We start from the raw sequence: 23477 nt of genomic DNA, 5'->3' as shown, positions 1-23477 counted from the left end.
GGGGGGGGTGGACGCGGAGCCGGGGATACTCCGAGCGGAGTGGTGGCCGTGGAAACCTCCTCACTTCTTCCTCTAAACCTCCCTCCCTCACCTCCTCACCTATCTTGTCTCCTTTGACATCTTCCTCGTACAGCAGACAAGAGCGAGGAGAGAGAGAGAGCAACCGAGTGAGTATGAGACGAGTCTGTCTCTCAATAACCCCGTCGATGTGGCCGCTGCGGTGGGCACGCGGTGACTTGATGTGATGATGTTACCGTCTCTCTCCGGATTGTACGATGCGCTTGTTCTCACCGTGTTTTAAAGTTGTCACGGGGTAAGTCTTATTATTCGGTGGGTGTATGAGCGCGTGTGACTACTCGTGCATTTTGCTCGCCGGAGCGTTTTGTCATTCCAGGGATACGGTCCACGACTGCTCTGTAAATGAATGTATGAGACGGGGAAGACTTATCTCGTGAATTATAAAAAATATATATATCTGTATAAAAAGGTTAAGTTTATTCATTCAAACGTATGAGGAAAGTCGGCTTGAACGGCACAGGCTATGCCTAGGCTATGCCTAATAGCCGGTCGTCAGGAATTGTGGCACCGCGACAGCCAAAGGGGACTGCGCGCGTCCAATTGGACGGTGGATTTGGAGCGGTGACATCCGCGATGATTTTGGGATGTCGATGGCTTGGGAACGACCCATTCAGCAGTGGATTGATCATGACTATTGATGAAATGTTATCTTTTTTTGTCTCAAACGAAGTGTCAATCCTCTTGTCAGACACCCCCTACTGGACGTTTGTGAAAAGGAGCTTTAAAACTCATCCCGATGACTCCGTTACAAATTAATATTCTGAATTTGCTTAATTGGAATCCCAAGGAATACACCTGTGGGATTTACCTGGTGGGGGATTCTGGGAGCTCATCAAAGCTGTTGTTCTGACAGTTCATTTGGTTTATTCACAAGGGCAAGTGATTGCTCCGAGATAGTGGTTCCCCGAAATCTTTTCAGTAAAATTATCAGGAGAGCCCCAATTGAGTTTGAATACTTGTTTTCAGGAGGGTCTTCCACTCGGATGTTTAACCGGTTCAACTTAATGAGTGTGAAAAAGAAACACATACGAGGAGATAACGCTCTAGGATCTGCACAAATAGATTCAACAATCCATTGATCTACTGCCAGCTTCTGGTCACTTGACAGCCCAAATCTACACCTGGTCTTCCCAGTTAGTCTCCCATCCTAAGCAATAGCCAGGCTCAACCCTCTTTATTTTCTGACAGTTAACAAGGTCAGACATATTCAGGCGATTTACCTGCAGCTTGTAGGGCCCTAGGCTCTTGAGTTAATCTACAATCAAGAGTTCAACCATCTTAGTTGGTCCCTCTGGGCTAGTGGAGCCCCAGATAGACTGATGCTGACATTCACTGGTGGTGACTCCAAGCTTTTTCTTCACGCTTGTGTCAGACTTGGGTTAATTTTCGTAATTGCAAACGCAACAGCTTTGTGAGATGAAATACAAATTAGACCGTGATTGCAATTCATTATGAATAACACCTTCTTGGTTCTATCGGTAAAGTCACGTAGAAGGGAAGTAATAAAATAATAAAAACAAAACATAATAAAATAATATAATTCTCACGACGTTTCGGCTACAACGCAAGCAGCCGTCCTCAGGTGGTGTTTCATTCTTCACCTGAGGACGGCTGCTTGCGTTGTAGCCGAAACGTCGTGAGAATTATATTATTTTATTATGTTTTGTTTTTATTATTTTATTACTTCCCTTCTACGTGACTTTACCGAAAGAACCAAGAAGATGAATCCCTGCAGTCACGAAAGCTTTAAATCGAAATATGAATAACACAATTACCATTGTAATTGACCCCAGGTCTGGCCGAAGGACCCTGGGAGCTGCTGTTTTCTGTTTTCAATTCCATCCCACAGTTGACTCCAATCAAGGAGGAGACCAGTTTCCTGGGGTGAACCAGACTTGGTTGCTGCGGTGAGATGAGACGGGAAGGCTTGAATCGGCGAAGTTATAATGCGGATGTGGTTGTGGTAGAGCTCTTGTCTCGAGTGCCAAGGAGGCTGAGTAATACGGCTGGAGGGGTCACATCTGCGCTTTTTAAGTGTTGATGCCGCTTCGATGACATCTCCTTGTCATCATTGCTGTGCCGACTATTGATCTGGGAAAATTGAAACATGTTCGCTAGAATCATTACTTTTCGAACAAGTAGGACCTCTGTAACCGTGGTTATATAGTTACAATTATTACGGGGTTTTTTTTATTTGTGATATTTGGGCTGTGGTATAGAAAAGGGATGTTGCAGGATCTTCTAACATCGTCTTCACAACAGAACGCGCACTTTTGTAACTTGCTGTAGGTGGTTATTGGCTGGCACAACGATTTGAACCCATGTCAACTCACTCAAGAAACAAGCACTGTTCCGTTGACAGGAAGACAAAGTGATTGAAAGTAAACCCATTCTAATACTTTCTGTAAATGGTGACAAACTCCTCAAACAAAAAAGTGCATCATGGTCAGGCGTTTTGGGAGAAACAATCAATTGATTGTCTTTTGCTGTCTATAAATCACCTTCCGCGTATTATTATACTCAAAATTATTTTAAAAGGTCATGCAAATTTTGGGCAGATTAGATCTCCCAAACATAGGGAACTGTGCTATAGCACCACTGTACAAAGAACGTTTCAATACGGGCATTGTACCGTAATTATACGAGTGGGAGCGTTAGGGAGCCCCCACTTTGGGATGTTGTGAAACTTTTGGGTGTTTCTGGTCAGCTCATCGGCAAGTGAGAGTTAATCTGGGAACGGAACTGTCATGTGAGGTGGGGAGCTCCTGTTACTCTGGACTCTAATTCGCTAGAAGAGTGAACACTGTGCCAACTTTAGGGGTAGAGCTTTTTCTGGTATGGTGGCCTCCTTATAGCCCGAGGGAGTTATGTGCGACCGCCACACTTCCGTCCACTCGGCATGTCTTGGCAAGTGGCGGAACTGTCCAGTTTCACTTTGTGTGTCGAAGGGCCGATCCTGGTATGCGTAGGCCGGTTATATAACAAGTTGAGTGAAAAGGCTTTGTGCCGTTGAGCTTGATGGATGTTTTCTTTTAAACGAGTTCTACCTCTTTTCAAAAAGTCGCAAACCTATCGACACACTGTGCTCACATACAGTCTTAAACTATCCTTTTCCCCATTTCACACGGTCATAAGCCACTCATTTACCCAATACACTGTTGGGCAGTTGCTCGGTGAATGTTAATGTATTTATGTGCAGATCCATTCACGTATAGTCTGGACCAAATCAGCTACAATGTGCCTGCTTCCATCAGATATTGGGAGCTAAGCAGATTTGAGCCTGGATAGTGCTTTGATGGGGACCATCGTGCACAGCACGTAATGGGCTGCTATCACTTTATGTGATGGGCAGTTTAACACACTCATATATTCTACTCTATGCTCCCTGTTTTCACCAACCCACACTGACCAGTGTAATAATGTATCGTGAAAATAACCTCCATAACTTGCACGGTTTGGGGAGACCCTCATGCATCAGAGCATCAACCCTTGCTGTACATGTAAGCATGCTTGTATAAACTGCACATGGTTTTTGTAAGAGCTCATGCAGCCGTGATTGTGAAACAATAATTAACACACGGAGGACTGTTATATTTTAATAGTGTGGATAACAACTGTGCTTGCAAAGTGAAATCCTCCACACGCACACCACACACGCTGCGTGACCGGTGACAGCACTGCACTTTGGTTTGTGGGTTAGCACCATGAACCTCACCACGCCATTGCGGACTTTGTGCCTACACACGCAGCCCTACCAGAATCTGTGGTTTGGCGCAAAGCAAATTGCGCGGCCAAATTACAAGTGGGCATTTTGTTTTAAATAGCTACGTCCTTCGTGTGCCGTGTTTGTCGCAGGGAAGAGGCTCTTGAGCGCGGGTTGTCCCAGCTCACCTTCGAGAGATTGCGGAGATGGCGTCGGGTGGAGGTGCCGGTGAGACCCAGAGGAGAAGGACGCTCTCTGGAACGTCGCAATCGCGTAACGGCTTTTCCGCAGGTGCTCCTCGCTCCATCACTCGCTCACATGGGTCACGTCCTCCGTGGTCTTAACTTTCATCTTTACACTCTGTGAGCATCACTCCTCTGCCCTCTGCTGTCATTGGAAGGTGACTGCCTCCGATTGCCCAGTAGCAGAGGTCGCAATCGGGTACCCGATACCTGTACCCTACCCGATACCCGGCTACCCGTACCCGACCGGGTACGGGTACCCGTTTGCGACCCTGGTGCGGCTGGGTACGGGTAATGGTAGGCCGTGAGTCACTGGTGAGTAACCGTTTGTCACTCATTTCCCAACGTCTTGTCTCTTCTCACAATTTAAGTTCCTAGAATCAACCCACCCGCGCCTGCAACATGGCTTCATCCCAGAGATCGCAATCGGGTACCCGTTTGCGACCCTGGTGCGGCCGGGTACGGGTAAGGAATCAAAACCCGTTTGCGACCTCTGCCCAGTAGCATCTTTTGCAAACCTCCTCCACAGAGGCCAATCTACACAACGCTGGTGCCAGTCACCGGTCCTCCGGTTTTTCCCTCCACATTTAGAAACATGCGTCTAGATTATTTTTATGCTGTGGATTTTCACGTGATAAGTCACTTCGTTGAGCTCTCTTTTTGTGGCCAGGTCGCTTCTGAAATAGAAGCTAACGGTTCAGTGGACCTTGCCTAATTAGAAAACAAATAGTTTCGTTTTATTTGTACATATCTTAAAGTTACTTGCCTGTAATTTGCACTCCTATCGTGTTTTGTATAATTTGTTGTAACTTTCTGACCTGCCCCTATTGGACATCTGTGAAAAGGAGCTTGATTGCTCATCGGATTCCTCCAGTATAAATGAATATTCTGATTCTGATGTCCAAAATGCCATCATCTCACACTCATCAGAAACCCAGCAGGGAGCCCACAATTAGTTGTTGGCAACCCAGCAGAGATTTGTTTTGGGATCAATCAACCCACCACCCCCCCCTCCATCGGGTTAAAACACTGAAGCTGACTTGGAGCATCTTGGGCGGTGTCTGCTTACGCAGTGGCCGAGCAACGTGCGGTGCAGGCGCAGCGCGCGCGCGATCGCAAGGAGCGGGACGGGCTGGTGCTGTGGAGGCGGCCGTTCACAACCATGAAATACTTCCTACTCGAGTGCGGTCTGGAGACGTGCAAGTGGGCCAGTCGGTGAGCAGCACCACCACTCCCACTGACGTGTGATCTTTTTTTTCCCCTGCGATCTTGCCTCTTGTTTGCTGGCGGCGGTGGCGATGAGTGGTTGCAGCTCAGGATGTAACGATCCGTGGACTAAACATCAGCCCAATGCTTACAATGATTTGCCCTTAAAATAAATTTCGATTCGCTACATCGTTCAAATTAATTATTATTTAAATAACAAAAAACTCGCACGTTATTTATATCCCTTTGTCAATCCACTGCCGGATGTAGGTCTCCCCATGCAATTTTGGTAGTTGGGGATGTTTCGGGCGGGGGTGCCCAGGACCAGTTTAAATATCACTTTCCATTGACGTTCACCGCACTTTCAAATCCCGCTCACGCCCAATAGCAGCGGCAAATATTTGTGCTGATCCTGGGCCTCGCCTAGGTCGACTCAGCCTTAAATGCGTACCTAGTGCATTGTAGATGCGTGCTCCTGGCCACCAATCCTCTCTTGTGCCGTGCTGGCCTTCATAGGTGCTCGCTAACGGAACTTTCCCAAATAGTCTGTTACAAGCTATGCGGGTGTGTGGGGGGGGGGGCGTCTTTGTCTTTGTGTGTGCGTGGTGTGGCAGGCTGTGGGCACGGAGAGGTGTTGTAACGCTCTTCCTGCTGATGCTCGCTGCTCTTACTGCTGCTTACTATGCCGAGGGGGAGCACCAGGAGGTGAGGTTGCCCCGCATCCACCGGAGCATGTCAAAGGGCATTGATGTTCTCTCTGGCAATTGTATGACAATCGTCTCCAGAAATCTTCACCCATCAGCAGTTGCTCTACTGTCAATAGGCGCTGTTGATTTTACCAAATCTGGGGTAAATCTCATCGCGCATCCCCCTAGTGGGCAACAGAGGTGGTTGCCTTCCAATGAGATGACAAACCGATGTCACAACACTACCAGACGGAGGCTCTGTGCTCTGTAGACCAATCATTGTTCATCCAAAAAACTGCTTTCATTGGCTATACTGGGCGTCGGCAACCTGCAGCTCCAGAACCGCATGTGGCTCATAAAAGGACTGCTTAGAGACGTTATTTATTGAGAACCGCCTCGCATTCACATACATTGCGGCTCTTGAAATATTTAGTTAAATGGTTATTTGTGTTATTTTGGTTGCCGAACCCTGGGCTAAAAAACTTTATACCAAGTTGGCGTAGTGGCTCATTTCAAATGCATTGACGGCAATAATTGCCCTAAAACATGTTTAGTGGCATCTCAGCCTTAACAAATGACATGCCATCATAATAAGTTGCGGAACGGTCCATGCGTGAGGATCACCTTGTGCCAGGTTTGTGGACGGATTTCGAAAACCCTCGTGTATTTTCTAACTGTGCAATGCAGTTTCTTAGTAATTGTTGTCGGCCAACAGTCTCTCACTGTTTTCTAGCTGCCGTTACTTTTACAAACGTATGCATATTGTGTGTCGTGTTACTTTTGTGCGTACTATGTTGTGTTAAGCGTTTGCATACTATGCCGTGTTAAGCGCCAAGCGGAAGCGTGCGCCGTGTGGTATGAAGAGTGCTCACACTCATGTGCCGTGTTATGTGGGACTTGCTCGCAGTTCGTACGGAGCACAGAGAAGAAGATCTTGTGGTGTGCCTACTGGGTCGGCCTGGGCATCTTATCGTCGGTCGGGCTGGGTACGGGGCTGCACACCTTCCTGCTTTACCTGGTGAGGCGTCCCTAGCGATGTCCCATGACCATCTCCACATCCACTTGCCTAAATCGTGTCGTCCGCACAGTTCTTAAAGACGCCTGAGAATTACGGCCAACTCTCTCTCATCTCTCTCTCTCTGCTTTATCTCACTTTGATCTCAATGATCCGTATCCCTTGTTTATGGCTCCGCTTTTCTCTGCTGCTTATTTCCTTCTCTCTTTCATCTCCCCATAATCTGGATCTCTCTGTCTCGGCTGGCCGTATCTCTCTCGCAAGGCAACTGCCAAGAGCATTATTCGCCAGGCCAAACATGGCTTGCTTGGCCGCCAGTTGCAAGATGCCGCTGAACGCTTCTCGCTGGCGTCTAACCTGGTTGTTGAGTTTTTATTCAAGCGATCCACTCCCCGCCCCCGCCTTCGCACCCCCCCTCCTCCTGCCAGGGCCCCCACATCGCGTCAGTGACGCTGTCGGCGTACGAGTGCGACTCGGTGGACTTCCCCGCGCCTCCGTACCCCGACGAGATCATTTGCCCAGAGAGCGACGGACTCAACGTGCCCATCTCCATCTGGACCATCATGTCCAAAGTCAGGCTGGAGGCCTGCATGTGGGTATGGCTCGCACCAACAGCCCGAAAGCCATCATCGAAACAACTTAACATCACGTCTCATCTCAACCATTTCATGCGCCCTGCTGCAGTTGCACCAAATGGGACTCCGAGTGGCAGCTGTCTCTGTGCGGCGCAAGGTGTACACCACACCTGCCTTGAAAATGCGTATTAGGGGGCCGTATCGCTTTGTAGTTTTTCCCAATTAAGTAATTTTGCAAGCATCGAATTTGGATAATTGAATCCACCAGCACACATGGTCTGCCCTATGACGAATGACGTCATTAATAAACCCGAAGTATTAACCAGGACGGCCTCCGGGCTCGAACTGCAAACCTCATTGATTACATTGATTTTATTTTGTGTATAAATCATGGCTGCTGCTGATGATGAAATGTGTTAAAATAATGGGATACCATTGCCCGTGACCATAGCACGTGTTGAGCAGTCTGCCGAGCAAAACTGACTGCACCGCCGTTGTTGCACATAAGAAGTTTTATTTTTTCTTGTTGCGGCCGCACCTCGCACGCTATAGCTCCTCACGGCGTGCACACGCGCTAACCCACGCGCGCGTGCGGCCGTACATGGCTACAGGGCGCTGGCACGGCTATCGGCGAGTTGCCGCCGTACTTCATGGCGCGGGCGGCGCGGTTGTCTGGGTCCGAGCCGGACGACGAGGAGTACCAGGAGTTTGAGGAGATCCTAGAGCACGCGCAGGACTCGCAGCAGGTCCGCACATACACACACACGCGTGCACACGTACACGCAACGATAACAAGAACAACAACAACAACAATTGCCGTTTGTCACTAACTGGCGGTGATGTCATCACGCCGCTTGTGCCAGACTAGACGCACCTTGAGGCCACGTGAAGTTTCGAAGGCTCACTAGTAGGTCACAGGACAGACGCAGGTTCCTTAGGTTAACTGACTTGGTAATAGCCACTTGACGCTCCGCTTGTTCTTGTGAGCGTTGCTCCTCTGCCCTCCGTAGTTATTGGAGGGCGACTGCCTCGAACTGCACAGTAGCGTCCTTCACGAACATCCTCCACAGAGGCCGATCTAGACAATGCATGTACCAGTTATCGGTACGTCCAATCAGCTCCGCATCATCCTTCTGTACCACATCAGTCCATCTCTTCTCTAGCGTGTACCACGCATATGCCCATACACGCACGTTTACTTGCATGCACAAGGGGCAAAGATCTCCCTCGATAGCCTGAAGACACTCTTGGGACAAATGCTGTGAGCGAGTACCTAATGAAGGCTGGCAACAGTGCACGATGGGTAGGTGTGTCTAGCAGCTTATCTGGCCGTGTTTGTCTCCCCAAGTGGTGATATTTACACACTGCCCACCACGTACTCATTTAAGGCTGAATTAACCTAGGGGAGATTCTGGACAGGTTCAGATATCTGTCGCTGATATTGGCTGTGAGCGGGAGTCGAACTCAGGTGACCGGATTCGTAGCGCAGGGCGCTGACCATGACACTATCGCTTCCAACACATGCACGTCAACACACACATGAGACGGTTGAGATATGTGTCGTCGTTGGTTTGAGCCATCGCAGGCAATCAAACTTGGGTGGCAAAAAAATAACTGAGCAGTACACTCACTGTTATGATACTGCCTCAGGGAATAATTATTATTATGACTACGACAACACGAATGTATGCACCCACACATACATACCGGGTCACCTTTGAACAACGGCTTCTTAGCTCAATGGGCCTATCCCAAACTAAACCGACTGATGGGCACAGATGATCCTTGGCAAGTGGATACTTAACACCCACGTTGGTGCTCGCTAACGGCACTTGCTCGCTGGGATTAGACAACGTAGAGCCGGTTTAGAATACGTCATTCTAATTATTCTTTGGTTCTTTCGGTTAAGTCACGTCTAAAGATAAAATAATAAATTAAAATAATAGCGACGTTTCGATTGCAACACAAGCAATCATCATCAGGCATAAGAGAAATAGCAACAAAAATCTAACTAAAAAACTATAGACAGACATACAAGCAGACAGACATCACAAGGACACACAGAGAGAGGACACATATCGGCACAGAGAGAGGGGTCGTTTCTGTGACGGTCCTTTAAATATAGGGAGGGGGGACCGTCACAGAAACGACCCCTCTCTCTGTGCCGATATGTGTCCTCTCTCTGTGTGTCCTTGTGATGTCTGTCTGCTTGTATGTCTGTCTATAGTTTTCTAGTTAGATTTTTGTTGCTATTTCTCTTATGCCTGATGATGATTGCTTGTGTTGCAATCGAAACGTCGCTATTATTTTAATTTATTATTTTATCTTTAGACGTGACTTAACCGAAAGAACCAAAGAATAATTCCTGCAGTCACGAAAGCTCCAAAATTAAGGTCATTCTAATTGTTGATGAAAGTAAGTGAGGCTTGGGCAGGACATGTCGCGGGAAGGAAAGATGGCCGGTGGTGAAGACCAAGACCGGAGCGGCGGCCTATTGGTAGCCAAGGGACGCGGTGGCGAGATGTTAATTACAGTAAAACCTTGGGATTGCGAGTTACTTGGTCTGCGAGTGTTTTGCAAGATGAGCAAAAATTTTAAGTAAATCTTTTTTTTGATAAACGAGCGAGGTTTTGCAATACGAGTAGTACGTGTATACGCTTTGTCTGCCGAGCGTCACGTGATCACAACTGATATACGAGTGCTTTGGATTACAAACACGTTTCCGGAACGAATTATGCTCACAATCCAAGGTTTTACTGTACCTCACATCCCGACCTTGGCGCCTGTAATATTTGGACTTTGCATGTTCTCCCCGTGGTGGCGTGGATTTTTACCAGGGTCCTCTGGTTTTTCCCTCTACATTTAAAAACATGCGTTTCGACTATTTGACCGCAATAAATTTACACATGATCAGCCACTTCGTTGAGCTATCATTTAAGGCCGGGTCGCTTCTGAAAAAGAGTGAGATCGGTCAGTAGGCCTTACCTGGTAAAAAAAAATTGCTTGCTAGACAACGCCTACCGCAACGAAATGCAGGAGCTAAGTTTATTGTTGTATTGCAGGACCATGAGAGATGACAATGACTTGGGGGAGACCTTCATCCAACAGTGAATCGATCATATCTGATGATGATCATCATGATGATGATGATCTAGATTTGAAGTTTTCGTGACTGCAGGAATCCACACTCTTTGGTTTTTTCGGTAAAGTCACGTAGGTATAAAATAAAATAAATCACGACGTTTCGATTTCAACACAAGCAATCATCATCAGGTGGGAAAACCACAGCATGATGATGATTGCTTGTGTTGCAATCGAAACGTCGTGATTTATCTGATTTTATACCTACGTGACTTTACCGAAAGAACCAAAGAGGATGATGATGATGATTTTTGTCTTATATGCATGTCCATGTGCTGTGTGCAGGACTTGGGCACGAGAGCCAAACTGGCCATGCAGCATCTGGTGCAGCGTGTCGGATTCTTTGGCATCCTGGCATGCGCCTCGGTACGGTCCCGCCCAGCTCCTTCGATCCGTGCCCTCATCACAGTCTCACAATGTACCCAGCACCTCACTCACGAGAGAGACGGTTACATCGGTAATTTGTGCACAAGTCACACGACTCCAGTGATTTGTAATTAGAATGTTTGTTTTTCCCTGTCCCTGCCCGGTGCAGATTCCCAACCCGCTGTTCGACCTGGCGGGCATCACGTGCGGCCACTTCCTGGTCCCCTTCTGGACGTTCTTTGGAGCAACGCTCATCGGCAAGGCCATCGTCAAGATGCACATACAGGTGAGGTGGTCGTGTGGGGTTCGGGGTCCGGACACTGAGCCTGCACAGCTGAGATCCTGGGATCGAAACCAGGCAGCCCACCCGTGATTTACAAAACTGGGTTCTCAATTGTAGTGGGTTGATGGTTTCAGCCCGCTCACCAATGACTGTCTGACAATCTTGTGTCATGATATTGGTCGCGAAAGCCTACGTGTTAAACCGAATTTAAAGTGACGGTGTTTTGTGTACAGTCATCGGTTGACAATGGTGAGGTCATAAACTCCCTACACTTGAGAACTCGGTTCATTCGCAGGCGGTTGGCTGGATTCGAACCCAGGTGGACAGTGGCTTTGGGATCTGCCGGTTTCCTCGTGGATGTTTAACCGACGCTCCTTGCCTTTTCTTTCGTGTGTTTTACAGAAACTCTTTGTGATCATCTGCTTCAGCAAGCACATAGTGGAGCAGATCGTGGGTCTGATCGGGTAGGTCCTCCTGGGGTTGTTTTTATACACCTCTTTTCCACTGTACAACCGAGCCACAGCGGTGCCACGCTGTGCCAGACTGGCATGGCTCCAGAGGTGCCGGGTTGTTGTTTTTTTTTTCCACTCAAGAAGCCGCTTAGCCATGCCCACTGACGTCCCGAACCCCAGTAGAAAATCGGCCAAATCGACCACACTTCGTCCAGTATACCTTTCACAATGGCTGTGGCTACCAGTCACATGCCACCACCATCTCCAGTTGACATGTGACCCATATAATATTCGGTGGAAAAATCAAGCCATGGTATGAAGCGTCCACCCGAATCTTGGAAGAACAGTTCCAGTGTTGTCTTTTTTTCTGAGCGCGCTCTCCCCTGCCCTTGTTCTCTCCCCCCCCCCCCTTCCGTCGCAGCTCCGTCCCGTCGGTGGGGCCGATGCTGCAGAAGCCGTTCCGCGATTACCTCGAGGCCCAGCGACTCAAGCTGCACCACAAGCCCGGCGCCGCCTCCTCCCCGGTAACGCAACGCTAAAGATCCCCCTGTTTTAGCCGTACAAAACTTGCAGGGGCAATTGCTGTTAGCGAGTACCTGTTCAGGCTGGCGTGGCAGACTGGGTGGTGGTGTGGCTGGCTGGCCAGCACCATCCTCGGCTGGCTTTGCCACTCAATTTTTTTTACTTATCTCGGGAAGTTTCCAGAACTGACTCGGATACTACTTGCCAGAGGTGGGACAAAGTCATTGTTATGCAAGTCCAAGTCGAGTCGCAAGTCATCAAATTCATGACTCGAGTCTGACTCGAGTCCAAGTCACATGACTCGAGTCCACATCTCATAGGTGGGACAAAGTCATTGTTATGCAAGTCCAAGTCGAGTCGCAAGTCATCAAATTCATGACTCGAGTCTGACTCGAGTCCAAGTCACATGACTCGAGTCCACACCTCTGCTACTTGCCACCGATATTATCCATGGCTGGGAATTAGACCCAGGTCGCCGGTATGATAGTGCACTGCCCTAACAACTGCAAAGTAAAAAATATAAATATCGTCCGTGGATAGTTTTATAGACTTGGGGCAAGTGCTTTTAGCGAGCACCTATTAAGGCTAAAACTGCGCAAAAACAGTGTCCTACCGAGGAGCTAATTATATAATGGGCAACGTTTCGGACTGGGGTCCTGCTCTGAAGAAGGGCCATTGCCTGACATGTGGTCTGCTGTATATTTTCTGCTCTTTCGGGCAGTGTTCTTGAGGGACGTGTTATGTTTTTATTGTTTGTGACCACTGCCAAAGCAGTAGCGCAACAAAATGTTGTTCACTTGTGTTTGCGTAGAGGTCGTTGCATCGCGAACCGGAGTGCTATACCTAGTGCGCCGGCTTCCGCGGTTGTGCTGCCATGCACGCTGACCGAAACGTCGGACATCGTTGCCGAACGACACAACGCGGCACAGCCAGAAAACCGCATCGGAGAGCTGTGCGCTTACCCCCCCTACCCCCCCCGCCCCCTTGCTCTTGTTGGGTGTCACGTCACAGGGTGATAGCTGGCTGTCGTGGGTCTTCGAGAAGGTGATCATCGTGATGGTGTGCTACTTCGTGCTGTCCATCGTGAACTCGATGGCGCAGAGCTACGCCAAGCGTGTGCAGCAGCGTCACACCCTGGAGCAAAAGGAAAAATGATCGCCCATCCCTCGCCCGACGCTCTCTCCTGCCAAAACCCGCCATCGCGCCAAACACCGCTGTCCCGCCGGCCCGCTACTCCTGCCGACTCGCAATCGAGAGCGTCTCCCCGACAGACTCGTCCCGCTCGTCGCCCACGCCCCAGCCACACGCAGCTCCCTGTAACAAACATCGTGATGGAACGGTTTAGTGGTAAGTGAGGCAGGGGGGAAGGCTGGTCCCCCCGGTGGCCACGGTGGGAGAGTAAAGGAATTGAGTAAAAAGTAAAGAAACCTGAACACTGCCATTAATGATGACGTGGAACATTTCTGTAAAGAAGCAGCTTTTGTAGAAAGCTGTTTTTCCAAGGCTCCGAAACAATTCCCGTGTAAATTTCAAATGTCTTTTAAATGCGACGTGTATGCCGAGTGGCTTGCCAGAAAACGCAAGGTCCTTCTAAAACTGGAAAAGGTAGATGTCGAAAAAGAAAAAACCTTGGTGATGGGGAAGTCCGACTGAAAGGGCTTACTTGCCAGGCTTCTAGGCTTCAGGAGTGCATTCATATCTCTGACACTAGAGGCATCAACAAGCACCATGGGTCTGCACCGGATGATATAATTATTTATGGGATCACAGCCGCGGTAATTCATGCGCAAAATCAATGATGACGACAGTTACCCCGACATTCAACATTTTTGTCCCCCCCGCGTTAAACCGTCGTGTCTGCTTTCTCCACGGTGATTGTAAACCGCTGCTCCACCGTGGTTTGTAGCCGTTCTTTATTTCGGCGAATTGAACGTAGAGTGGAATATTCTTTCTTCGGCAGTTGGAACGTAGTAGGACACGCGTAGTAACTCCAGTGCAGGCATTTGAACGTAGCCTGACCAACCGTTCGTCTGTAGACTTGTTACATCATGTGGCCCTGAAACAGCTGTTTGAGCAGCTCTTGAAATGCCCCAGCGCTGGACATGACATTTGTGACATTAATGCCTGTGTCCTGGTTTAGATCTACGGTTTCCACCTCCGAGGTACAAAAAGAATCCAGGACACATCATGAGAAGAATATCTCACGATACCAGAAGAGGGAAGGAATACTTAATACATTGTCTTGAGTGGTTTATTATTAACCGACTGACAAAAATCCTCCTTTTAACGTCCCCCTAAAAGACTCGGGAGATTCCAGGACAGCAGCTACCTCTACAAGAGGACGATCCTGGGAAAACCAGGGCAGGTGGCAATGCTGGTTGTAGAATGTTTGAAAATCCTTTAATGGATCAGTGTGTAGGCCTTCTCCGGCCTTGGAACTCAACACATTAGAACGAAGAGTCTTGTTCGCTAAATACAGTAATAATAGTCCTAATTAAATATCCATTAGCATGAGTGTTTTCATCACCCGCTAAAGAGTGCTGAGATTTATCAATGGTTAATAAAGACCTCTATTTTATAGTAAACAATAGTGATTTATCAGCCTCTTTGATTTCCGCTTGTTGATTTTTGTATAGAAGGTATTTTCGTTGGACAAATACTTAATGTTAATCCGAGGCAATTTATGCTTTGCATAACATTGGGTGGCATTCGTCTTGTTAAAGGTAGACATCGGTTAGGGAGTTGCAATGCTTGCTGGGCAGAAGACTGTAAACTGTGAACGGTATCGTGACGTGGTTGAGACCGAACTCATAAAAAAGTAGAGCCTAATATTGTCATCATTAAAACGCTGAGCTGTGCAGGTTACGCTTGCAGAATATAGTAACACTAATTTTGGAGACTCGTATTGGGCTACTTTTAAAACTATAAAGTATAGTTTATAAGAACAAAAAAAATGCATGTGAAGAGCTGTAAATACTTTACACTGCGAAGGCGAAATAGCTTCCATCTGCTTTGTAAAAAAAGAAAAAGTTTTTTCCCCCCACAACTAATTGGCGTACAATAACTCGGATAGTTCCCAACTGCAGAAGCCAAGCTGTGCCGGTGACGTCACACGCAGTGAACGTCAACCCCTTATCAGTCCCGACCGTATTACAGATCAATGCAGGCTTTATTGGTCATCCTGTGTCCTTATAATTCTCAACGTTCATCCTACAAAGTCCCATCACAAGGGAGAAACAAAAACAAACAGCCAAAAAATGTTTTACTCAATTTCCCTAAACAAGAAGACGGGTTGACAGGTTACGGTATCGAGACTCATGCAGATGATGTGGTGATGCAACACGATGATGCAATGAACCCGTCGTTATCCGCGCCCTCCGGCCCTGCCTGGCCCCGAACCAGATTCACACACGTCTTTTGGGACCCAGCGAATCGCGGTGTGGTTTTTGTCTCGGCACGGCAAATATTCAGTGGAAAAGTGCCCACACCGCGAGGACCTCCCCACCCCCCTCCCACCCCCCTCCCACCCCCCTCCCACCACGCTGGCTCGGCTCCCAAGTGCCAGTGGAAAAAGGGTATCGGTGGGCACGTTTCCTTTGCTAGGGGAGTTCAGGTTAGCCCTGACAGTGGAGAAAATTAGTTCTTCATACTTGATTTGAAGCTTTCGTGACTGCAGGAATCCATACTCTTTGGTTCCTTCGGTAAAGTCACATAGGTAGAAAAATAATAGATCACGACGTTTCGATTGCAACACAAGCAATCGTCGTCAGGTGGGACAACCACAGCAAGATAAAAGCTGCTTCATACCTACCTGTGTGGGGGATCCCCCTCCTGGTTATTTTTCGTGCTGAAAATTCAACAGATGTGTTGGCTGTGTGTGAATAACTACGCCGTCCTGGGTACTCAGATCGGTGCCAAGTGGCTTGACGAGTTTGTTTGCCCTGCCAGAATTACCCGTCTTCTCTATGTTAGGATTGCAAAACGTGCGGCGGAACAACTTGGATTGTGTTACCTGAGGACGGCAATGCGATCTTTCTCACGACTGAGGAAATGGTGGCTCTGATGTTATTTTATTGTTTAGGCTGTATCTCTTTTAGAAGCTTCCAATGCACGTGGAGTGAAACCTCCACAGGCAGCGTGCCAAACAGCACCTGGTTCAACCTGAAAACACATCGGGGAGCCACAGTTCAGCTGCGAAAAAAGTAAGAATAAATACTCGTGACGGTCTGTAACGGTTTTATGCCGAAGACACTTGCTTCAAATGTACGATCCCCAAATTAAACCATTTCAACAATGTTCTGGTCCGACGAAACTTTGAACACTCTTTATTTCACAAAATGAGAAATCCAATTAATGAAAAGCCCGAAGACAAGGCTGTGAAATGCGTGCGACATCAAGAGGTGACAAGCGGACGCAAAGTTCCGCACATTAAGAGGCTGGTGTTAAGTGCGAGGCTTGGAACTGCGCGCTCTATCCATTGTGCATTTATCGGCGAAATAAATTCACCAATTGTTTCTGTGCGGCGTGTTGAGATGCGCGTTGCGGTTAAATCGCTCTGCGAATTCAAATGATTGATTTTGCACAGCTGTCTCGCGCGTCTGCCCCTCGCACGTTTAAAGCGCGGCTCGCGTGACAATTTTATCGCCACACGGAGTCTTACGTTCTTCAAACCCAGGCGCTGGTGCCGCACGCAAGTGCGGATTGGCACTCGCTTATTACGCAAGAACACATTGTTTTCACGAGTCGTAATCTCGCGTTCGCCGAGTGTTTACCTGGCTGCCGGCGTCCCTCGCGTTACGATACTAGGCTTACAATACCTTTAACTTGCCAGCGATTCTATCCCATTGCTCAACGTTCACCCTTTCTTCCCGACTGCATCTTCAATGCGTTTGGCTCCGGACGACTGCGCCCCGTCGTGCGCCAAGCGCGTTCGTTGCCTTGCGAAATCGTCATTTTTCACAAAGCAAACGTGTTGTATTTATTTCTGGTGGAATGCAACGTTAAAACTTGAAAATTAAAATCGGTCCTTGATCACTGTTGCCGTTGCCGTGGTGGTGTTTTGCTCCGTCCGCCTTCGTCGAGAGTGGAATTTTGCGGCTCTTTTTGTCCGAACCGACTGCTGGATGATGCAGGGCTTCCTGGTGGGTCGTGGGGGTTGGCTGACCATACTTCAATATTCCGACCAGTGCGGGTTGACTGAAGGCATGGAGCATGGATGTGGGAACTTAGTGCAGTACAAGAGTGTGTGTCTGCTCCATTTCCCTCTACGCTCTACATCATAGCCCCTGGTCAGTCAGAGCACTAAAAACATTCACATTAGCATCATTGCCCATTCACTCTTCCGTTTGCTCAATCCCTGTGGTGAGTGCTGGTCCGATTTCAACAGAGTACGGTGAGCATCCCATACCATTTGTGTCTCCACGTGTAACCGGTTAATAATTTACAGCCCCATTTTGTCAGCCCACTGCTGGATGAATGCAGTTTCAACATGCGGATTCATAACCACTTCGCCATACCGCTCCCCCCTTTTTTCCCCATGTATATAACCAATTGCCAAAGACAAAACCATTAATGATGTGAACGTTTCGATTTAAAGCTTTCGTGACTGCAGGGATTCATCTTGGTTCTTTCGGTAAAGTCACGTAGAAGGGAAGTAATAAAATAATAAAAATAAAACATAATAAAATAATTCTCACGACGTTTCGGCTACAACGCAAGCAGCCGTCTTCAGGTGAAGAATGAGACACTACCAAGCTAGGAGCTTATATATAAGCTGGGTTGGAGGTGGAAGAGCGCCTTAACAAAAATAATGTGCATATGAAGAGGAATTTTGCATATTCATGGGAAATGCGTAGGAGGTGGGCGGGGGGGTTTCAAAGTCATATTATGCCCATGCATTATGCAGGATCAGCAGCACCAAGGGGGGGTGCAGGGAGTAGCATTAACAAGTTTAGTAACTGCAGCTACATATCATTAACACTCCTTTCCTTTGTTAATGCTACTCCCTGCACCCCCCCTTGGTGCTGCTGATCCTGCATAATGCATGGGCATAATATGACTTTGAAACCCCCCCGCCCACCTCCTACGCATTTCCCATGAATATGCTAAATTCCTCTTCATATGCACATTCTTTTTGTTAAGGCGCTCTTCCACCTCCAACCCAGCTTATATATAAGCTCCTAGCTTGGTAGTGTCTCATTCTTCACCTGAAGACGGCTGCTTGCGTTGTAGCCGAAACGTCGTGAGAATTATTTTATTTTATTATGTTTTATTTTTATTATTTTATTACTTCCCTTCTACGTGACTTTACCGAAAGAACCAAGAAGATGTGAACGTTAGTCAAGTTTGCGGGTGTCGGGCCAGATTGTAAGTCTACTTAAGTGCTTAAAATAATCGAACGGCCATGGTTTATCCTCTGCTGGATGAAAGCCCCCCTCCCCCCGTGGCATCTCCAACTCCCATCGTCCTGTAATGCCACAATGCGGATAGCGCACGTTAACTCATCTAATTACTCCTTCAAGGCATCAGCAGTGGTTCTCAGACTTTTTTGGGGCTACTTTACCCCTTGTTGGATTTTGTTTTTGTTGGATTTTGTTTCAACCGAGTATAATACCGCCCCCCCATCCCCCCCGATTGCCTGACCCAACACGGTTCTGAGAAATAAATGTGTGAATTAATGACCGTCAATATTTTAACCGATTGTCCATTTTTGTGAGGTATCCCAACTGGCTCGTGACTGCAAGCGAATAAAACAAAATCCAACGGGAGGACCTTCTTGTCTGCATGCTGTCACGACGCAAGTTGTTCGCGCTCGCTGGTTACTCTTGGAAACCAACATTGTTGATGATGAACGTTTTTAGAGGGGTATTTTACATCGTCCAAGGATACCGTTACGGATTCAAAGTTGATCGTAGTTATTTTATATTGGCGTATTCGCACACGATTATTCACCAGTGACTCGTCGTGTATAACGTAATTTCACACATTTGTAAATCCCCTTTCGTAGGCCTCGGTAAGGTCAGGTAATTTACCCTTTTTACCGGGTAAAAGGGTAAAGGTAAAGGTGTCGACATGCCGAGAGGTAAGGTAAAGGGTAGGGTAAAGGTAGCGCGAAGTATTACCCGGTAAATACCCCGTTTACTGCTCGCTAAAAGCTCCGTGGTGCAGTCCGTGGCCTCAATTTAAAATTGGAACCATCGAGAGTATTCTATATGAACAAAGCGCTCTACCTGTTATAAACCTTTTTCATGTGTCGTAGTACCCCAGTAATTACCCTGTACTCGAGTAATTTGTATAGGGTAAGGGTAAAAGGTAAGGTAAAGGTAGGCTCGTTGCTTTTGACCTTTTACCTTACCTGGCCGAGGCCGACCCTTACGTACCCCCCTTCCCTGGGACATTGCCACGTGTACCCCCAGAGGGTCCGCGTACCCACCCCGGTCGAGAACCCACTTGCCCCGATGGCAAGTTATCCTGTGGTTGCCGTTGTGATCGTCGGCTTTGTGTGTCAGTCATCATCCCTTCGGCGCGCGATATCTTTATATGTGCCGGGTCTCCTGATCCGCGTCTTGCAGTTGTTTCTGGGTTGCGATGCCCGTCGTGCCCGTCTCTCCACGCGTTTTCTTCGTTCAGCTCTCTCGTTCCGGGAATTATTTGTCGGTGTCCCTGCTCACGACATCAACAACGTTTGGTTTCTTGAGCGTTCCGCTTGAACGCGACGCAGCGGTGAGATTGCGTCGACTTTGTGTGCTCGACGGCGTGGATCGGTGTGTGGAAATGAACAAGTCACACAGCGGGTAAGTGGGGTGTCTTCGCTCTTGATTGAAACCCTTGGGCCACATTTTTGGTCCGTTGCAGAAGTTTAGTTTTTCAAAGCACTCCGTCGTTTTACAAGCCTTTCTCCGCGCAGCAATCATTATTATTATTATACCGCCTTGCTCCGGGCTAACATTTGCAATTACCAATCTTGTTTCCCCCACTGCTGTCATGCTCTTATTGTTGATGCCACCTTGGGTCACATTGTTCGCAATGTTCTCAGATTTATCATATTTTCCCCATGGTTTCACAGCTATGCGTGTGTATATAAAAAAAATGTTGGTTCTTTCGGTAAAGTCATGTAGAAGGGAAATAATACAATAATAAAAATAAAACATAATTAAATACAATTCTCACGACGTTTCGGCCACAACGCAAGCAGCCGTCCTCGGGTGAAGAACAGGGCTGTCGGAAAGACAGCGTCCTAATGACAGCCCTGTTCTTCACCTGAGGACGGCTGCTTGCGTTGTGGCCCGAAACGTCGTCAGAATTTTATCTTATGTTTTATTTTTTATTATTTCCCTTTACGTGACTTTACCGAAAGAACCAAGAATATGAATCCATGTTGTCACGAAAGCTTAAAATCTAAATTTAAATGTAAATTTTTGCTCGGCATTTACATCTTATGTTATCACTCCTCGGTGCTCATTAACCATTTTGCGCTTTCAGTTAATATGGAACGTTGGACCATGTTTACTCAGATGGGATAGCAACTCCACTCGTCAAATGACTCCTATGCTCAGTGTCCACATCAGTCCGTTGGTACCATCACGTGTCACTGTCCCACGCTTGTCGACACAAACTGTGCATTAAATCTAGGAACCTGGAATAGACGGGAGACGGGTGTTCAGCAACAACCACCATGGGATGTTCGGAAATGAGGTTTATTCTAGTTGACAGCATCATATTAGCACAGCATGCACAAGTGTTGTTGATTTTTCGCCATTGCAATGTGGAATGACAGTATGAAATCTGCCGGTACATTTAACAAAAACGGGTTACATGCAAAACCCATTATACTTATAAAATACTTGAAAATTGCTTAAAACAAGCAATTTATATAATCCACGGTTATTAATGCACTCATTTAATTACAATGGGTATCATCTGTCACGAGACACCAATTCTCAAAAGTAAAAACCTCAATTAGTAACTGAAACTTAACGACTTTGTGTCCGATTACTCAAACACCAAAAGTTTTCCCAGCGAAACATCCTGCCCAACTACTGTGGTAACCCCCCCCCCTCTATCCAGAAGCAACACCACCCAGTGACAGACGACGATGCAGTCACAAACTACCGTGCATGTATATTGAACTTCTTTCACACCATACACAGCCAACCGTGCTATTCGGAGTTGCGAGAGAACGACATCAAACAAAACTCAAAAAGCAGTTCTGAAGAAATGGGTTTTGAATGTGTAATTTAAAAGTGCCTCGATCCCATACCTTGCTAAAATCGGAAGAGCGTTCCAGACGGCCGCAGAAGCGCGTCAAGAGACTCGACGTGTCTCGAGGCGAAGGTTTCGATCAGAGTTCAAGTCTCAGCCACAAGACCCAATGATGCCACTACCACAGAATGTATTTATACTGGAAGACTAGCATAAGTACCCGGCGTTGCCCGGGTGAAAAATATATTTCTTAATAACCTTACATATATACACAGATGGGCTGCTACCCCTGCCCCCCCCCAGCCACGATCTCCTCGGCCGCTGTGCAGTAATATGTACGGCCTATAGTGTGGTGGGGTGTCGAGGCCTAGTACCGTGCAGAGCCTCCGGCCTCGCCTAAATTGCCCACCTGGCTGAGGCTGGGTACAGGGGCCGTTACCCCCCCCCCCCCGCGCTACAATAATAGTGTGTAATCGCTATAATTTTGTAATCTACCGACCCTATAATAGTAATTGCACACATTGTGGTGGGGGGGGGGGGGGAGTGAAGAGGACGTGAAACTTTGATGAATTTACCTCAGTCGCGTGTTAATGCGTGCGCATATTTTGAACGGGAATTAAAAATGGCGTCCACCCCGCAGCGAATGCGTCGCTACCCGTTGCCAGGGGCAACCGCCGTCCAATGAAACTGCGTATGGTCCGGCGACACACAGACACACACACAGACAGACAGACACACACACAGACAGACAGATTTGCGATTTTATATATATATAGATTCCGATAAGCTATACAGCTCTTTTTCACACGTCCAGGAAGGGGCAGGTCAGAACCTTACAACGATTCAAAACCCACAAGAGGAGCCCCAAGTATAGGAAAGGTAAACAAATCACATGTACAGCACCTCCTCGCGTCCCATGTTTTCCAACAAGAGCACGTCGGTCTTGCGAGTGTGGCCTGCTGCGTGTGCCGAGGTCAGGTCGCTGTACGATGACGATGGGTGACCAGGCATGTTCATGTGGCATCCCTCCCCCCCCCCAGGCTGGAATTCACCTCCACTGGAGGTTCGCTCTGGTGACCATCCCCCCACCTCCACCCCGCCTGTCCGGCGGCAAAAGCAAGAGCGATGACATTTTTAAATCCTTTATATTAAGTTCGCTTGCTTGCTTAGGACCGTGCAAATCTTTCGGTCGTTTTTTTAACCCACTTCCCGTGATCCAATCGAGCTGACATTTTCCACACAGACTCGTTGTGCGTGACAATTAATGTTCGTGAAATTTTTTTTCCAAAATTGTACACTTTTTAGGACAAAAATATTATATTTAATTACCAATTGCTTAATGGTGCAATGCAATAATCTGACCCATAGGTGGCAGCCATCTCAAGCCAGAGGACGAGAGGACTCTAGCCGCCACGCATATAAAGGATTTATAGTGAAAAACTTCGTTTTTACGGGTTATACTTATTTTAAAACTCCAATCTCGTTTCGCGTTATTCGTCCAGTAATTCAATTGATAATCGATTACATTAATTGGGTAACCACGGTGGCGAGATGTTAACGGCCTCGCCCCGTATACAGGTCGTCGTGGGTTCGTTACCGACCCCGACGCCTGTATCATTGGAGTGTGCGCGTTCTCTCTGTGTTCGCGTGGATTTTCCCCTCCACATTTACAATCAGCATGCGTTGAGAGTATTTGGATGCTATACATGTCCACACAATAAGCCAATTCGTGTAGCTATCATTTATGCAAGCCAGGTCGATTCTTTAAAAAAAGAGCTATATAGCCTCAGGGGAAGCCTAACCTGGTAAAATAAATAAAAACCTTTAAATAGTTTTATTTACATTGAGGAAAAGGGACCGCCTGGCTCTCCTCGACAGAGGTCGCAATCGGGTACCCGATACCCGGTACCCGTTTGCGACCCTGGTGCGGCCGGGTACGGGTAGGCCGTGAGTCACTGGTGAGTAGCCGTTTGACTAACTTCGGGTAGGGTACGGGTAGGGAACGGG

General features: G+C 47.7%; 1 protein-coding gene across 2 annotated transcripts; it reads left to right on the top strand.

The window, feature by feature from the left end:
* VMP1 (vacuole membrane protein 1) lies at window positions 1-16563 on the top strand. 2 transcript variants are annotated; one of them, XM_078873742.1, is made up of 13 exons: window positions 1-167; window positions 1928-1985; window positions 3934-4072; window positions 5097-5238; window positions 5844-5934; window positions 6823-6933; window positions 7359-7526; window positions 8117-8251; window positions 10932-11012; window positions 11182-11298; window positions 11698-11759; window positions 12169-12271; window positions 13281-16563. In XM_078873742.1, the coding sequence occupies exons 3-13, from the start codon at window positions 3988-3990 to the stop codon at window positions 13422-13424; spliced, it is 1239 nt and encodes a 412-aa protein (XP_078729868.1). In that variant the 5' UTR covers window positions 1-167; window positions 1928-1985; window positions 3934-3987; the 3' UTR covers window positions 13425-16563. The 2 variants fall into 2 exon arrangements, with proteins under 2 accessions (XP_078729868.1, XP_078729867.1); XM_078873741.1 differs by lacking the exon at window positions 1928-1985.
* The last annotated feature ends 6914 nt before the right edge of the window (window positions 16564-23477 follow it).

Source organism: Lampetra fluviatilis, chromosome 37, assembly GCF_964198595.1.
Source record: "Lampetra fluviatilis chromosome 37, kcLamFluv1.1, whole genome shotgun sequence".
NCBI lineage: Eukaryota > Metazoa > Chordata > Hyperoartia > Petromyzontiformes > Petromyzontidae > Lampetra > Lampetra fluviatilis.
The sequence above is the reverse complement of the archived record's forward strand: the minus strand, read 5'-3'. Positions and strand labels throughout refer to the sequence as shown.

Excerpts from the sequence above, each read along its gene's own strand:
- VMP1 (XM_078873741.1), top strand. The coding sequence starts at position 3,988 with ATGGCGTCGGGTGGAGGTGCCGGTGAGACCCAGAGGAGAAGGACGCTC. Across the intron at positions 5,239-5,843 it reads ACGTGCAAGTGGGCCAGTCG|GCTGTGGGCACGGAGAGGTG; the intron begins GTGAGCAGCACC and ends GTGGTGTGGCAG. Across the intron at positions 11,013-11,181 it reads GCATCCTGGCATGCGCCTCG|ATTCCCAACCCGCTGTTCGA; the intron begins GTACGGTCCCGC and ends TGCCCGGTGCAG.